Source organism: Fusarium oxysporum, chromosome IV, assembly GCF_013085055.1.
Source record: "Fusarium oxysporum Fo47 chromosome IV, complete sequence".
Lineage (NCBI taxonomy): Eukaryota > Fungi > Ascomycota > Sordariomycetes > Hypocreales > Nectriaceae > Fusarium > Fusarium oxysporum.
This window is the reverse complement of record NC_072843.1, coordinates 4,211,630-4,227,527: the sequence shown is the minus strand read 5'-3', so window position 1 is coordinate 4,227,527 and position 15,898 is coordinate 4,211,630. Positions and strand designations below refer to the sequence as shown.

General features: G+C 48.3%; 7 protein-coding genes across 7 annotated transcripts; 3 read left to right on the top strand and 4 right to left on the bottom strand.

The window, feature by feature from the left end:
* The first annotated feature begins 354 nt into the window (after nt 1–354).
* On the top strand, nt 355–1,548 carry FOBCDRAFT_222058 (uncharacterized protein). The gene is made up of 3 exons (XM_054704341.2): nt 355–1,170; nt 1,223–1,360; nt 1,415–1,548. The coding sequence occupies exons 1-3, from the start codon at nt 839–841 to the stop codon at nt 1,476–1,478; spliced, it is 534 nt and encodes a 177-aa protein (XP_054560316.2). The 5' UTR covers nt 355–838; the 3' UTR covers nt 1,479–1,548.
* On the bottom strand, nt 1,505–2,223 carry FOBCDRAFT_222056 (uncharacterized protein). The gene is made up of 4 exons (XM_054704340.2): nt 2,044–2,223; nt 1,923–1,989; nt 1,810–1,871; nt 1,505–1,757 (listed from the first exon to the last, which is right to left on the bottom strand). The coding sequence occupies exons 1-4, from the start codon at nt 2,073–2,075 to the stop codon at nt 1,679–1,681; spliced, it is 240 nt and encodes a 79-aa protein (XP_054560315.1). The 5' UTR covers nt 2,076–2,223; the 3' UTR covers nt 1,505–1,678.
* Nucleotides 2,224–3,291: 1,068 nt separating this feature from the next.
* On the bottom strand, nt 3,292–4,157 carry FOBCDRAFT_32524 (uncharacterized protein). The gene is made up of 2 exons (XM_031178104.3): nt 4,141–4,157; nt 3,292–4,092 (listed from the first exon to the last, which is right to left on the bottom strand). Exon 2 carries the CDS (start codon nt 3,950–3,952, stop codon nt 3,386–3,388), a length of 567 nt encoding a protein of 188 aa, XP_031043991.2. The 5' UTR covers nt 3,953–4,092; nt 4,141–4,157; the 3' UTR covers nt 3,292–3,385.
* Nucleotides 4,158–4,171: 14 nt separating this feature from the next.
* On the bottom strand, nt 4,172–5,929 carry FOBCDRAFT_273261 (uncharacterized protein; the record flags this gene model as incomplete). The annotated part of the gene is made up of 2 exons (XM_031178105.2): nt 4,172–5,497; nt 5,543–5,929. The coding sequence occupies 2 exons, from the start codon at nt 5,927–5,929 to the stop codon at nt 4,172–4,174; spliced, it is 1,713 nt and encodes a 570-aa protein (XP_031043992.2).
* Nucleotides 5,930–6,214: 285 nt separating this feature from the next.
* Nucleotides 6,215–9,494, top strand: FOBCDRAFT_160071 (uncharacterized protein; the record flags this gene model as incomplete). The annotated part of the gene is made up of 4 exons (XM_059608393.1): nt 6,215–6,497; nt 6,546–7,194; nt 7,246–8,006; nt 8,235–9,494. The coding sequence occupies 4 exons, from the start codon at nt 6,215–6,217 to the stop codon at nt 9,482–9,484; spliced, it is 2,943 nt and encodes a 980-aa protein (XP_059464761.1). The 3' UTR covers nt 9,485–9,494.
* A 601-nt stretch (nt 9,495–10,095) lies between these two features.
* Nucleotides 10,096–11,929, top strand: FOBCDRAFT_222049 (S-adenosyl-L-methionine-dependent methyltransferase). The gene is made up of 9 exons (XM_031178107.3): nt 10,096–10,315; nt 10,368–10,411; nt 10,465–10,602; nt 10,659–10,728; nt 10,799–10,826; nt 10,874–10,886; nt 10,936–11,362; nt 11,413–11,497; nt 11,546–11,929. The coding sequence occupies exons 1-9, from the start codon at nt 10,178–10,180 to the stop codon at nt 11,686–11,688; spliced, it is 1,086 nt and encodes a 361-aa protein (XP_031043994.2). The 5' UTR covers nt 10,096–10,177; the 3' UTR covers nt 11,689–11,929.
* Nucleotides 11,911–15,232, bottom strand: FOBCDRAFT_292499 (tyrosine phosphatase-like protein; the record flags this gene model as incomplete). Its single annotated transcript, XM_059611803.1, has 4 exons — nt 14,793–15,232; nt 14,600–14,743; nt 14,045–14,159; nt 11,911–13,995 (listed from the first exon to the last, which is right to left on the bottom strand). The coding sequence occupies exons 1-4, from the start codon at nt 15,218–15,220 to the stop codon at nt 11,911–11,913; spliced, it is 2,772 nt and encodes a 923-aa protein (XP_059464760.1). The 5' UTR covers nt 15,221–15,232.
* Between the last annotated feature and the right edge of the window lie 666 nt (nt 15,233–15,898).

Sequence of the window (15,898 nt, the reverse complement as noted above, 5' to 3'; positions counted from 1 at the left end):
TCGTAACGGTGTTGGGCCGAGACATTCTCGCGATGGCAAGCTGAGTTGAGTAGATATTGCGAGGCGCAGGGCTGGAATAGGATTAGGGTTGTTGTATAAGGTGTGATGATGGGCGTGGTACTGATGGTAACGGTGTTGGACAGAGATCAGGGCCGCGCGGCGAGGTTGTACACATTGTTTGGTGTTTTGTATTGCCATGGTCAAGTTCTGGGTCTGAGATTGAGGCAATCATTGCTTGCCTTTACTGATATGAGTGCATGCGGCTCTGCGCCGTTGAGTCAGTCCTGGAGGTGTCATGATGAATGCGCATGCCATGTCTCGTGGTATCTTGTGTGTGTCGTCTTTCACACAGTCATTGCTGGTGCCACGCTTCAACAGCCCCCTTCATCATAGACTTTTCCTGATTACCAATATGATGATCATCTGTACAAAGATCACGTCACTCAACACAAACACTTATTCACGTCTTTCAGCTGACACAAACCAGATCACAGGCAACGCCATGATGTAAAAGACTATTGCGCGTGGTCTCCCGCGCCGGTAGCATCAGCATCGTGGTGATACAGCCGTTGAGGTTGCCCAGCGACCAAGGAACTCTGCCAGATCCGGCGAAGCACCGCTATCTATCATGGAAGAAGGTCCGTTGCGCAGAATCGTGTGTAGAGTGTGATCAAAAGCAACGGTCGTTTGTGTGAGATCAGGCGATTGGGAAGGGTGACTACATAAACCCAGGACCAAACCGCTGGGTCGATGTTGAGATTTGCATGATCATATTCACACGAGACCATTCACCGGAAAAAGACCTTTTACAAACAGTCCTTGAGATACTGCTCGAACCATGTTGTCTCTTGAAGGACTTGGCGTACTGATCTTTCTGGGCGTCGCAGAAGGTGTCCCGCGACTAGATGAAAGTCATCAAGAAGCACTTCTCAAGCACCATGCCAATATACCAAGGGATAACGCCAATGATGGTGTACCTACCGACATGCTTGGGGCGATGAGTCCTCAGACAGACTACAGAACAATGCCAGCTGGCACTTACACAGAGACAATCTCAACAGGCCTAGTCAGGATAATCGTCGTCAACGAACCAACACCTACGACAGCCAACCAAGGAAATTGTCCAGTCGAGTGTGATTGCACAAGGATAAAAGATAAGAACAGCGATGAGTAAGTCCATGATACCAATCAGGCTCATTCTGTACATTGCTGACACACTCAGATACGCCCAATGCTTGACCAACGCAGCATGCAGACCATGCAGAGAACCAAGTCTCACAGCTTCATCAACGATGAAGCCAAAGGCAACATGTTCCGCAGAATGCGACTGCACCAAGATCAAAGATGAGCAAAGCCAAGAGTACATTTCATCCTCACAATCACAAGCTTCACCTTATTAACGAGTAATGTATAGGTACTTCCAATGCATAACGAATGTCAACTGTCAGAGTTGCAGAGTGGGAACCCCACCCAATTGAACAAACACGTGAAAAGGAAGCAAGCGTTATCATTGCATGTGGTGGTATTTGGTAGCTGACAAGACTTTCATCTGTCGTATGATAATGGTAGCTAGATAAAAAAGTTTGACAAAAGAAAAAAAAAGAGAATGCGTTTCTTTTTCCCCGAGCTTCGAACAAATGCAACGCTAGAATCCGTGAATTAAGCTATGTTATTGGGTTTAACAGCAGCAGTCGAAGCACTCAAGACAACACTCGCAGGTCTCGCCGCAGAGCCAGCAGCAGCAGAGTGTAGCGATACTGTAGTTTATTAGTATTATTGATAGTGTAATAGAGAGTGAGTGAGGCTTACCATGTGTATAGACAGCCGTGGCTCTTCTCTTCTTGTGGTGGAGGGGCCTGCTGGTACTGCATCTGCGTATTGTTAGAAACTGGTGATCTTCCACTTGAGCTTCATAAACTTACAGGCTGTGGGGGAGGGTAGCCCTGGCCGGGAGGAGGGTAATACTGACCCTGCTGAGGAGGGTAGTAGCTGTCAAACATTAGCTTTCCCTCCGTTTTCTTTTCGTGATAGAAGCTTTCTTACCCTTGGTTGTTGGGATCGTATGGAGCAGACATTATGACAGATGTGGTTTATGGGATTGTGAATGTGCAAGATGCAGAGTTGGAGACAGGAAGAGCGTCAAGTTATATTATTAGCCCCATGTGTTTTCCATCTGGAGCGGAAAGGGTCACAGGGGGCGCAGTTGCAGACGAGACGAGACGCAGATGATCTGTATCCTTCTTGGCTCTTTGCTGTGACCTTGGCGTAATAACGGGTATCCCGTGCACCAAGGCCGATTTAACCGTACAGCAGTCTTGGCAGACACTCTTCACCATCTGCTCTGACACTTCTACTGATTGACACTCACTGGTTGTTGGTCCTTTCACTGGGCTTGCACTAATTGCTAGTTAGCGACGGTTATGCCGGCACGTTCCGTTACGAGTCGGCAAATGATATTGGGTTTTGACAGCCTTGTTGGTCTGTTTACTCTAAAATGTTAAATTGCAGTCTCCCGGACCATCTCAGCTAAGGGTCTTGGTGACTCCACTGCGAATTGACGTTGCAGGGGTTGAGCGCCTTGGCAATTGCGCGTCCTCTATGGCTGAGCTTCACTCCTGCATAAAGGGTCCTTCTTGGCGTAAGAGGTTGGGCTTGAAGATTGTTGACTAGCAAATGCCTGACGGAGCACGAGTCAAGTTTGTTATAGTACTATCACGACATTACGAGCCACAGCTCTTCATAGGATCTTCCGTATAAGTTATCCATTACTACGGAGCTCTCACCGTATTCTTGATAAAGAGCTGATCCTCAGGCTGTTAGCCTTGCTACATGTCCTGTTCCCGTCTCTTGTCCTGTCTTGTCATGAAACACTCCTTGCCGCTGTATTCCCGAACCCCGTACGATCAACGCGCGCGCGTACAGTATGTGTAGGTACCGCCACGATTTACGAATACAACAATGGCGAATTGAAGCTGTCCAAAGCCGGGGGGACCGATTTCCTCTAACGCGCGTTGTTTAGCCACTGGATATTCGCTTTCGGCTGCGGCCGAGTGATGGAGCTTGTCTCAGCTTTTGGTGTCTTGGACGACAGAAACTTGCCGTTACGTTGTATCGCTTACCGGTTTGCGCCGCATTCGGTGCCCGACAAATGCAGCCGCCGACGGAATCTGTGCCAATTGATGTATGCAGTTGGTTCATGCTAACGTTGGGTGCTTCTCAATTGTTGCTATCTTTAGTGATTCGCCTTCTCGCACATGATTAGAAAGGCACCTTGCTGAAGTGCATCTCGGCGCAACACGCAGCTCTTCCGAGCGCTTTGATTTGCGCCTGGCTTTCTGTTGACTCGACCTGAGCGAAGCGGGCGCATGAAGGACAACCATGCGACTCACGGACATGCAGCCAACCGATCGACATGCTCCTTAATCCGCAAAGCAGCTTCTTTCGAACTCAATTTCGTGACATCCAGCACCAACTCGGTCTCATTCCCGAAACGATAGATTGTCTCGTTCTCCAAAATCGGCCTCAATATCGTCTCGTCTGTGAGCTTCGCGTCTACGTTTTGATTCCGCGACGGGTTGATCGCCCTCCTTATGTTCTCCTCAATCTCGCATTCCAGCACGATCGATATAAATGAAACGCCTCTCTTTCTTGCCGCAGCCTCGTAATCCTTCGCGCCCATTTCTCCCGCTGCGCTTGCCTCTCGCGCATCCGTAAAGATCCACGTTTTAGCCTTGGTATATTCCGACGTCGCGATTTCGTTCAGGACGTATCGTCGTAGACCCGTTCGCATCTCATGGTAGCCTGGAGATGAGCGCTCAACGAGGGCGTCGATGGGATCGATGAGGAGGTGATTGTGGTAGACTTTGGAGTTGGGGAGTAATTGCTGGAGCTCCTTCGCGATCGTGAGCTTCCCGATGCCGGGGTAGCCGTTGATGTAGATGTAGCGAGGCATATTTCAGCAGGGCGGGCGTGATGTCTGACAGGAGGTCTGCGAATGCGATTTTCGTACTGGCTTTTCGCTTGAAGGGTTTGTTGATCGTTGAGAAGTTGCGGACGTTGGTATTTGTAGTCCGACGAAAGGTGAGTGAGTCACTGTTATGCTTTCAACAACCACCGAGCCCTCCCAGTGTGGCTACTCACGAGAAGCTTAACTTGACAACCAAAACTTTGATCATGCAACCAATCTTCGTAAATCCTGCTCAAGAGGATCAAGAACTCCAGAAATCACATCCCCTTGAAAACAGCATGAGTTCCCAGACGTACCGATTTGCATATCCGATCGTAGACATCGCTCAACCGCATTGTAATATCCAGAGCCACCAATCATCATGACTCTCCCCAAAAGCTTATTGGCAGCTTCGTAGTCAAGGATATGTCTCGGTAAGCCAGGCTCTAATGTTTGAGTCTGGGGTGAATCCAGAGTTGCTATTGACTGGCCAAGTATGAGCTCGATGAGTAGGATTCCGAGATAGAGCATGAACGGGTTGGTTGGTGATACTGATGCGTTGACTCTGGGATATTCTGGGAAGTGTCTGAGGACAAAAACATGCTGAAATTGATGAACACCACCCTTTTGGGCAATGAAGATGTCCTCACTTCTTGGAATGTCCGCAACCCAAGGCGTACCCTGCATCTGTAAGACACCACAGGCAATCATCCAAGCCAGGCGTAGCTTATCACCGTAAAGCAGCGCTGGATCTTGAAGGACTTGCTTTAGCGGCACCAGAGACCATTCGTCACAACTGCCCAGGCACTCCAGTGTGTAAACATCATATTTCTGAGTTTGGTTCATGTGGCAGTGCTGAATATGTCCACATCTCTCGCCTTGTTTCTTCTTTCCCATCGTTTGCATTGCTTCACAGAGATTGCTGATTTGTTTAGAACAAGTGAGGTCAGACATCGTCCTGAGCGTATTGAGTGTGAGGTTTGATAAGGCCGATTCGATGACGACTGTTTGTGATTGCTGGCTGTTTGTCGAACAGGTAGTTGATGGGACAGCAAAGCCGACTGTCTTCCTCAAAGTGGCTGTTTTTTGTGCCGTGAAAGAAACCGTTGAAGTCTTCAAGTCTTCTCCGTTCTTCAGGAGAATTTCATTCCATTGCTTCGAAGTATCCGCTTGCGAAGCCATCAGGTACGAAACAGCAAGACGGAACTGCAACTCCTTAATAATATCCTCATCGTCATCCTCGGGAATAACAGTCCGTGACGGCGGCGTAAGTCTGAGGCCAACGTCATGTAAGTCAGAGCATTTGCAAGTCATTGTTGATCGCAATGCATGATAAATACCGCTCAGCATCCCATTGACTAATTTGTTGAGTCTTCCCTGGGATCGAGACTTTCTCTGTGACTCTAGATCCGTGTTCAGAACGGCTAGCCTTTGAAGAGCAGAGACACCGTCGCGTATTCTCGTAAGGGCTTCCTCATGGTTGGACTTCTGAAGGATAAATGTCGCTCGCCTGAACTGCTTCTTTATCGAAGAGCTGTCCGTCCAATCTGTCTGTTCCGAGTTAGTTGAGGCACAGCATCGATCACAGCCACCCACCTTTCCGTCTGTACCGATGTTGAGCTTCTCCATCATCTCCTCGATAGCTTCCCTCATGTCTTGCACGCGATCATCGAATACTTGCAACGATGACCAGAGCCTCAAGCGTAGCTTATTGAAGATCTCTTCTTCCCTCCAAAGATGTCCAAATGGATCTCGAATCATTTCCTCAATGCGCGTTTGTGGAGCAATTCCTGTCAAGAGCTTCTCGTATATGTTTTGGAGATTGGCATGTTCAGTCTTGAGAGTCAAGATGAGGCTCTTGAGGATTCGTTTGTAGGATCGGAAATTCTGCAGGGTGCCGAGACCGTTCATGTAGCATTGTAGTGCAGATACCACTATAGGTATGCTACCAAGCACGATACCGGCAACCTCGAAGCCTGACATTGAAACGAAATTAGGACGTTGATGGAGGGAAGAGAGTGTGAGGAAAGGACTTTTGAGGCTCTGAGCCTGGTCTTATTCAGCTGCGCTGATTGAGGGTTGAAAAGAAGAGGGGTTGCGGCTGACGTGCAGCTGGATGTTGATCTGACCAACAGCACCTGCAGATAGCACATTCTCATGGGTCACCAGAGGGCATGTGTCACTCCAACCTTTCTTCTATGTTTTCTAGGTCGGTGAATCTCGAGATAACAACCAGCGCCCTGTCTACATTGCATTCCTTACACAACGATGAATACTATTGCTGATCATGTGTCGGCTTGTCTACAAGAGTTCAACAGTCTCTGTAGTTCCCCGGCAATATGGACAGACAGTATTCCAGATGAGGGTACCCAGAGCGATATATCGCTAGTGAAGCTACAGAACGAGCTGAGCAGATTCAAGGTCTGGAGTGGAAACATTGGCGCTCACAGAAAAGGAAGAAGCTCGCTCGATCATAGGCTTCGAGATGCGTCAAATATCCGGGATCAGGTGGTTGAGCTCTTGGAGGACTTGAGAGAGTCCCTGCAAGATGGTGAGTTGCCATAATTGAGCTGCGGAAGATTCTGTCTGACATCAACAGCTAAGGATATCCTCACTGGACAAACAACGCCATGGGATCAGGACCTGCCCCCAGCTGATTTTTCAGACGACGACTCCGACCAAGAACCTTTTCAAGATGGCGCCTCCGGAAATTCTGAGCTCTCGCAGATATTTGCTGCGACAGTTGAAGACATCAACTGCCTGTTCAGACTTTCAGTTTCCATTCACAATCCTTCTCCCCACGACCGCTTCAAGAAAGCCTGCTTAACCGATACATCTGGCTACGAGCCATTTGACGTCCAGCATGTATGCAACAAGCTCTCCAAAGCCCCGAAGCCCATAGCAGAGAGACTTGGAAAGGCAATTTCTCGACGGAGGCAGTACTTCAAATACAGAGAACTGCACCATGACAAGTTGGCGGGTGGGCTCGAACTCGATGACAAGGACCAAATGCAGAGTACCGTAGCCTCTTCGTTACCAAAAAAGCTTAATGTGAATGAACCTATCTCTTTGGAGGAGAGCTTGGACGATACCTCGGATGCTGGGAGATCCCAGACGTCTTGGGCAACATCTGCTGCGAATCCAGAGAGACGGAAGATACCTGCCCTTCCAGCAGGAGCCGAGAATGGGCCTTTCGAGTGCCCATTTTGTTTTATGATGGTGTCTATTGCTTCGAGGAATCATTGGAAGTTAGTTTCCCTTCCCTCGCCAATATGAATGTTACTGACGTGAGACAACAGAAAACACGTATTCTCAGATCTGTTTCCTTACATTTGCGTTGAGCTCGGTTGTCCGGCCCCAGATCAGGACTTTCAACGACGCCACCAATGGGCCGGCCACATCAAGAAATACCATTGGAGGACATGGGCCTGCAAGCTTGGATGCGGCACGACCTTTGAGTCTTCGAAAGACATGAAACGGCATTTAGCGCAAAAGCATTCAGAGGCCGCAGAAGGGACCCATCTCGACAGCCTTCTCACCATCTGCGAGAAGCCCAAGTCAGAGAACGAGCCAGCAGACTGTCCTCTGTGCGGAGATAGACAATCTTCGTTCAAACAATACCAACGGCATGTTGGCCGCCATCAAGAGGATCTTGCTCTGTTCGCATTACCCCATCTTCCAGGCGAAGAAGATGAAAAGAACGACGAGTCTGATTCCGAGTCTGTGGGAAAAGAAGAAGTGGAATCTGAATTACGAGACGAGTTGGAGAAGGCCAGCTCTTATGTTACCCGTCTTTCTGACGAGAGCGGAGATGAGGCTGCAGATGTATCTGAGCAAAGCATTCGATATGCTGGAGGGGGAGGCTTCGCTCCTGTTGATGTCATAGACGAAATTGTTGATGGCTCAGGCCTCTCACTGCCCAACTCTCGCCCATGGACGTGTCCGTTTCCGACCTGCCAGCATCATTATTACGGATTGTTTACCGAGGAGGAGAGAGATCGCCACTACCGCGATAAGCATTCTGAACCCCCTGCCATGTACGAGTGCATGTTTAAGCCTTGTCCCTACAAATCAAAGCGAGAAAGGCACTGCAAGCAGCATATGGAGAAGGCTCATGGCTGGACCTATATCCGTTCGCAGAAAAATGACAGGAAGCTGCCTTCGATATCAGATATGGGCATAGATACGGCCATTGAGCAGTCTAAAACACATATGGACACAGACTCCGCAAAGGAGTCTTTGGACAAGGGAAGGGGCCCGAATACAACGTATCGGCACGTCGAAACAGTTATCCCTGTTGAGAATACCTCAGAGAGCTTCAGTCCCGCTAGTTTTGACATTCTGTACCTTCATCACAAGAAGTTCAAATACACATTTGAATTCCCCCAACACGATATTAGAGATGGTAAGCTGCGAGTGTCTAAGATCAGAGAGCTCGCAGCGGGAATGGCGCATGTTCCTGAGAGCTTCAGACATCTGGTCGAGCTTTTTTGCAAAGAAACTAAACTGTTGATCGATGGTACGCCCATTCGAAACTATGGTATATCAAGCGGCGATACAATAAAAATTGAAGCACCGCAATTCACAGAAGGCCAAACATTCGGTGGTTCACCTAGCGAAGACCTTTGGCTAGGTAAAATACAAAACGTTAAGGGGAACATGGAACTCGAAGGCAAAGCAGAACGTGACAAGTGCCGGGCAGAGTTCTCCCGAGAGCTGAGACAAAGAGCTATGGCGGAATCCGGCAGCGATAAAGTGCCAGTCCACGAAATCGAATCAGATCTCGAGATAAAGGATACCCGCCATGCTTCTGGACCTAGCCAACCATCTGCAGAGGCCGGCCACAAGGTTGTGAGAAGCTCTAGACCTGGTGTTAGATGTCCCACCTGTGCCTTGGAAGGTAGAGAGATATGGGTTATTCCCGGGCGCTGTTGTGGATATTGCGGAACACCATGTGTGGATGAGGATATGCTGAGAGCTAGTGTCAGCACAGACAACTTTATGGATGACAAGGAATGGGTGCCTTTGTTCACAGCGACAGGCGTCAATAACAACAACGAGGAACAGCTGAAATCGATCCCTGAAGGACCCGAGAAGAAACAAGTATCGTGCCCAAGCTTCTCGGCCGATGGTTATTGCATGGATGGAGCTGAATGCCCCTTTATTCATGATGCGGCCATGATATCCACTTCCGATTCGTCTAGCAAGCAACCCGATGCCGTGGAGTCTTTTAAAGCTCCAGGCAGAACGATGAACAGGAAGGAACTCAAGGTCTGGAAGGCCTTATGTGCGCTAGAGGACGAATTGGAAGTAGCATGGCTTCCAATAGGCAGAGAGACCATGAACTCAGACGATGGTTCAACAAAAAAGCGAGACGAGCGGCTCACACTTATCGATGGAGTTCATTATAGCATCATAAGGAAGTTGAGGGGTATCGAGGAGCTCAGCGAGCCTGATATCAAGGCAAAGAGAAGTCATATAGTGGAAAAGGCCAACAAGCTTCTAGCGGAGCTGGGTGTGACAGGGGGCTCTCGGTGATATAGTCATGGCGAGATTGCAATTTAACCTTACCTCACCATTCATTATGCCGAAGTGTTTGTGATTGAGTTGTGCGTTGACCCGACGAGGAACTTGGTGTCTGCCCAAGGCCTGACGAAGAGTACCAAGGACTGCAGATTGCATCGGTAGCATCGAGACATCACCAGTGCGAAGGAGGCCACTGCAAAGGCTGAAGAGAGGTAAGGGTGCCATTTAGAAGTGCCATGGTCAAGTTGCTTCTAGTTTCTGGAGGGAAGGGGGTCAGGCTGAGAATATTTGTGTTGTTGACTGGTATCTTCAAGACTAAGTTCCAAGACAGGATTTCCGAGAGCAAACGGATGATGTAGGAGGATGGCAATGATAAAAGCTTGATGACGAGCCAACCGTGCTGGAGAATCTCTTTAGAACGACCATCGTCGAGATAACTAAGCATATTACTACCTTTATCAAGAGAGAAGTCTATGTTTAGTCGGAAGACAGCTGGATAGTTCCACGGGCTGCCCGGGCCGCTATCCTAATTAGTGGACCGGCGCTGACAGGAACACCCCCTGATGATATGATATGATATGATATCATGTCATGGTTTTTGTTCTGCATGAGGACAACAGTTCAAACAAAAAGCCTCAAAGCCCAAATATGCATCTCCGTTAAGTTGTTCCTTTTGTTATCTTGTTTTACATTCGTCGCTTGATCATGCCAAACCAATCTGCGGGAACTACTATGCCGCCCGAGGCGCCGGCACCAACCACTGCCCGTACAAAGTCTCCATCAAAATCCCCTTCAAGATCTCCGTCGGCTCCAGGCGAAATTGGTCCTGCAGATGATTCTGATGTCTGTCCTTCAGACCCCTTTTACATTGAGGACGGCACTTACTTTCGAGCAGCATGATTCACAGGGGGATGTCGATTCTTCCATTGGGACCGATACGTCAGTGAGCATCGTGAAAGCGCAAGTTTTGGCGTTTCTAATGGTCCTCATAGAGAGAGCTCGACCGCTTCCGTTTCCGCTAGCATCCTCGAGTACCGTCGAAGCCTGGGACGCACGTACCACAGCGACAAGTTTACCGCGAATTACTGTTTCCCCAACGACGATCAACAAGTAGAGTCTATGGACTTAACGTACGGCTTGAACTTATGCCCCGAAGCGCATCAACAAGGTGCTAACTGACCAACAGGCATCACTACTTGACTCTTCTTTTGGACGGTGAACTGTTTCTTGCCCCTATCAAGACAGACTCTATACAGGTAGGGTGTTCTCATAAAGTCTCAAATTGGTTAAAAGTCCTTGGACTGATTTCTGCAACGCCTCTCGTAGCGAGTTCTAGATGTTGGTACCGGAAGCGGTGAGTTGGACAATTCCTCCTCTGGATCTCTACTAACAGCTTCGCAGGAATCTGGGCTATGTATGGCATTTCGACGAGTCCGGAAATGTCGCCTACTTACAGTCTATAGAGAATTTGCCGACCGATATCCAAGTACAGAAGTAATCGGCACAGATCTATCCCCTTGCCAACCCCAATGGGTCCCCCCGAACCTTCGTTTCGAAATCGATGATGCCACACAACCTTGGACGTGGAAGGAAGATTATTTCAGCTTTATTCATATCCGATATCTCTTTGGTGCTATTAAAGACTGGAATAATCTCTTTAAAGAGGCATACCGATGTTGTGCACCAGGAGGCTGGGTCCAGTCAGGCGAGGCCGACGTCACATTCCGTAGTGATGATGGGACTACCGAGCTAGAACCCATTTTCAAAACGTACCAGAAGCTCTTCGAATATGGTAGCCGAATTCTAGGCAACTCTTTCTTCGTCCACGATTTGCAACTAAAGGCCTTCAAAGAAGCTGGCTTCAAAGATGTTGAGACCGTCGATTACAAAGTATGTTTCTCCAAAACCTGACTACAGTTGACTGAAACGTTGTCTTGCAGTTCCCTATTGGAAGCTGGCCCAAAGATCCAAAACTCGCCGAGGTCGGGCGGTTTGTCAAGGCCACGCTGGAGAATGACTTGGAGGGTAAAACTGCCAACCTTTGAGTGTTGACAGACTTCTCACACGTGATAGGTTACACTCTTATGATGTGGAAGGACGTTTGTCGATGGCCCGAGGAAGAATACGAGGTGTCTCTTATGAGCTTGCGTAAGGCGATACGGAACCCCAAGGTGCATAGTTACATGACTGTGCGTTATGTGTACGGTCGCAAGTAGGCTGGCTATGTTGGAGATCTTGAAGTGATACAATAAATGTGGAATTGAGAGGATTAGTTCCGCATCGTGATTCCTAGCCCCCAGCCACAGGGCTCAAACTGCAGAGATATCCAAGGTTGAGGAGGACAGATAGCCAGCCAGAAGTAATCTGTTGTTGGGCAGGTGGAGCACATAAAAATGGTCTCTATTTAATGTTAGGCAAATGCTATCTGGAACCATCTATTAGGTTATGGTAATTTCCTCCCAGCTGTTATCCTTTACCGCTTCGCCTTTCATGATTCCGTGAACGTAGCTATCTCCGACCAGTTGATAAGTACCATCAGCTCGAGGCCTCAGAACCAATGGCACCGGACAAGACGAAACCACCCAGACGCTGTCTGGTTCAAATGCCGAACATAAAGCCAACCCTAGGTGCCCTTCGTCTGTCAGAAAAACTCGCCGCTGGCCAGCGTATCTACCCAAGAGCGACGCGTACTGAGAAGCCTGTGAAAACGTGTTGGCGAGTTCCTTAGCCACTGAGGATGTCCACTCTAAGTCAACTTCTGAGGAAAAGTCCGTGATTGAGGATCTCGACGCCATGTATGAAAATATTGACGACAGCTGTGAGTCCGGAGGATCAGAAGGCCCTAGCTTTTGCAGCATCTGTTTTATCCATTCGATACTTGGAAGCATATCGGAGGCTTCATCTCCATCCCGGGCCACAAGAGATTGGAAGTTTGTCAATTGTTCCAAGATTGAAAGTCGCTGATCGACTGTCATGGAGGTATCCCAGACCCGCAAGCAATGAAACAAGATGAAGGATAGCCAGGCTTTAAAGCAACCGCCAAGCGCCGAGCTATCTGTGACTGAATCGTATATATTTGAGCCAAAGATGAAAGTACGCCAACAAGCTTCAATGCTGAGCTCTCCAGTTACTTTGTAGCGCTTACCGCATCGTAGTAGAAGGGCCGCAAAAGGTTCAATGTTGAAATAGTAAGCGAGTACGTAAAATGGATAAGACCCTGGAAGGATCTGTCCAACACGCTGAGCTTTGACAGCCAGCCTTGAGTCTGTGATACTAAATCCCAGAGAACCAATCTCACTGTATCGCGCGGCGTCCAACCGATCATCGCTGTTAACACGATCAAAAAGGATGGGGGCAGTCCTCGCAGCAGATGGCTCGTTGGATAAGTTAGGTACCCACGATGGTATATCCTCTGAAGGCAAATTCTGTGTGCCGTGGTAGAATTCTGCAAAACCAGCTAAAGAGATGAATCCTAAGTGATTACAATGATTGAGGATATTCTTCGTGGCAGCTGTGAAAACCTGAGCGACGCTCGCGTTATAGTCAACTTCCAAATCGCATCGAGGAATTCCCATATGGCTCGCGGCCATGTTAACCATTCCCAATAACGAATACACCCGATCGCGGGCATTCGTAACCTTGAACTTATGGCACACCATCATCATGTATGCCAACTGAGAACTGGCAGTCGTTTTCCAATTACCAGCGCCGGTAAGCTCCTCGATAACAGAAAGCAACGGGTGATCTTGAGGCTCTTTCAAGCTTTCGAGGGACATCTTGATTACGGTGATGAAGTGAACGGCGTAAGGTCCTGGCGACCACGAAATCTGTTCCAATTTGACCATGGCCAACGCCCCATTGGGAAACCAGCCCAGTCTTTTGATCATCGCCAATGCAGAGGCGAGCTGTTCCCAAGAGATACATTCGCCGTTTCCGAGGAACACAGAGGTCTGCCGAGCTAGGACGGTCTCTTGAATCACCCAAGCTCTGCGGAACCAATTCCGTTCCAGAAGATCAACGAATGGCTTCCAGGCTACAGAAGGAGTAGGTGGAAGGCCTGAACTTTCGGTTACGCTTTTGTCCAGGCTCACTTCACTTCCATCTGTCTCCTCAGCCAAGCTGGAAAGTTTCCGTATCAGATGAATGGCCTCAGCTGACTCTTTCCCGCCAACACCGAGCCAGATATCGACTCGCGCTGCCATGCTGTAAATCTCGTTCATGATGCCGACCTGGATCTCGCGCTCCCGTTGGCTGGTCTGATCAATACATATTGCGTCGATCCACAAATACCAATCAAATTCCTCGAAGCGATTGAGAGCACCGAATAAGTTTGGTTGGACGTAGAATCTATCGCCGTTCACCAGTATGCATGAGTCGGAGTCGGTGGGTTTGCCATCTCCCTCTGGCGCACCCCACGTATAGGATAGTGCGTGGTAACCAAGTGCCTTTGCTTCATCCAGAGAATGAGTGGTCAAGTCAATATTCAGCCTCTCCGATAACAGGCTGCGTGTCCGCTGGCGTATCTGTATTAATCGAATATGTGTGGAGTCGAGTGTTGATTCGTATTTGTACCTGGTACCAAACGTACTGCTTCTGCGGAAAGTTGTCCATGGCGATGGGGTCATTCTTGGCAGATGGAGTCACAATTGAGACTATAGCCTTGGGAGCTGATTTCTCGAGCGAATAACTATAAGAGAAGAAATAATCCTTGATGGTCGATGTCAGAATGTTACGAAACTCATTTTACCATTTCCCCTTTTCTCTGCATAAATATGTAATGTCTTATTGGTTCACTGTTGCCGCGCGCTTGAATCTGACAGAACCAACACGACTGAAGCTATAGTTAGGTACTTTAACCGCCGTCTATCACAAGCCAATCTAATGCTATTAAAATCCCATAGAATTTTCTTATTATAAGATCGCATTCAAGCTCAGAGCCTCCATAAATCGGATTAAATCTTTCAATTTCGATTTCTGGTTGAGAGTTGGTTGGCCTAATATCAGATCTGCTTCTTGAGGTTGGTGCGGCTCAACTTGGCTCTCTGAGACAGCATATGCCCAAAGAGGATGTAAAATGCTATGATAGGATATCAGTATAGCGATAATAGGCAGATTGGCACAGCTTACGTACCTGGAACATAGATCGCTAATCCAAACCAAAGTAGATACTGATACGTTGGGTTCCGAGCTTGAGATGGCTGGATGACTTCGTAAACAAGTTTCATCTCTGAGAGAATACCAACGGGGTACAAGATAATGAACATGTTGTATCTGTTATTGGTCAGTTTATTCCTTTTATACGAGGTACTCTGCTTCTTACCTCAACCATGTCATACCAGCTGGCACAGATCCCGTTCCCGTCTGAAGAGTAAAATAGAAGTATCGAATCGCATCGGCCGCATTCCAAGCCATGAGCATAAGACTATAGGCATTATCTCTGAAACCAACTTCCGGATAGTTTCGTGTAATGGCCCAGACAATGGTGTTTCGACCAGCCACTTGGAGCGCAGTTGTAGCGGGAGCCGCTCGCACAAGACCAGTAACAGCATGGATAACTTCCATCACAGTAAAGGTCTCAGTCCATCGTGCTATAAGGTTAAGTTCGTCCCACACAGCACCATTGCCTTGGGTCAACCACAGATATGTAGTTCTCAGCAAGAGGGCTGTTCGAAGAAGGGCTGAGAGGGTGTTGTAGAGGAATAAGTATGTGGATGGCTTAGGCCGTGAATCAGAAGTTGGTCGCGCCATCTTTGCTTTAGATAATGAAGTCTGAAGGTGTAAGATCCTAGATTCAGATACGGAGCACTCTTATGCAAAATTCCACGACACGCTAATCAGGCCACTAAGGCGGATTGAGTTATACCGAGGCTGACGCTTGAGAACTTCCAAATTGAGATGCTACGCCGGATATTAACTGGAGACAACACCACTTATCTCGGAGACGAACTTGAATGTGCCTAAATCTATTTCTGAGTCTATTTCTGAGTTGAGGTGCCTTGGGGAGGCAAGAAAACATCTGACTTCTATCCTAAGTGACAAAAAGATTTAGGTAAATTTAGCAAAACTTAGACTTGGGCAAGTTTAATATAGATTTAGTGGGCCTTAGGCTAATCTTTTTGGCATCTGCCCCTGATTCCGGCTTATAAGCCTATCCCTCGATCCTTTCCTAGGGAATTTAGTGGAGGTACTGTCAGAGGGGAATCTGGTATGCGTGTCGTGGTAGTGCATCGGCCATCTCGCAAGCAGTGACGGTTGAATCGTCTCACGAACTTTATGCAGGGCTCGTAAAGGCGACTTGAAAACTAGGGCCCGGCGAATCTACACGCCGTCGTTATGAAGTGGAGATGGTTAGGAAGCTGGATACAGATATTGCCATTGGTAGCTATTGAATAAAGCGTACTATTCAGGGACGTTTCATCTTCAGAA

Excerpts from the sequence above, each read along its gene's own strand:
- FOBCDRAFT_222056 (XM_054704340.2), bottom strand. The coding sequence starts at position 2,075 with ATGTCTGCTCCATACGATCCCAACAACCAAGG. Across the intron at positions 1,872-1,922 it reads GCTACCCTCCCCCACAGCCT|ATGCAGTACCAGCAGGCCCC; the intron begins GTAAGTTTATGA and ends AACAATACGCAG. Across the intron at positions 1,758-1,809 it reads CACGGCTGTCTATACACATG|TATCGCTACACTCTGCTGCT; the intron begins GTAAGCCTCACT and ends AATAAACTACAG.
- FOBCDRAFT_32524 (XM_031178104.3), bottom strand. The coding sequence starts at position 3,952 with ATGCCTCGCTACATCTACATCAACGGCTACCCCGGCATCGGGAAGCTC.
- FOBCDRAFT_222049 (XM_031178107.3), top strand. The coding sequence starts at position 10,178 with ATGCCAAACCAATCTGCGGGAACTACTATGCCGCCCGAGGCGCCGGCA. Across the intron at positions 10,603-10,658 it reads GTAGAGTCTATGGACTTAAC|GCATCACTACTTGACTCTTC; the intron begins GTACGGCTTGAA and ends ACTGACCAACAG. Across the intron at positions 11,363-11,412 it reads TTGAGACCGTCGATTACAAA|TTCCCTATTGGAAGCTGGCC; the intron begins GTATGTTTCTCC and ends GTTGTCTTGCAG.
- FOBCDRAFT_222058 (XM_054704341.2), top strand. The coding sequence starts at position 839 with ATGTTGTCTCTTGAAGGACTTGGCGTACTGATCTTTCTGGGCGTCGCA. Across the intron at positions 1,171-1,222 it reads AAAGATAAGAACAGCGATGA|ATACGCCCAATGCTTGACCA; the intron begins GTAAGTCCATGA and ends TGACACACTCAG. Across the intron at positions 1,361-1,414 it reads AAAGATGAGCAAAGCCAAGA|GTACTTCCAATGCATAACGA; the intron begins GTACATTTCATC and ends AGTAATGTATAG.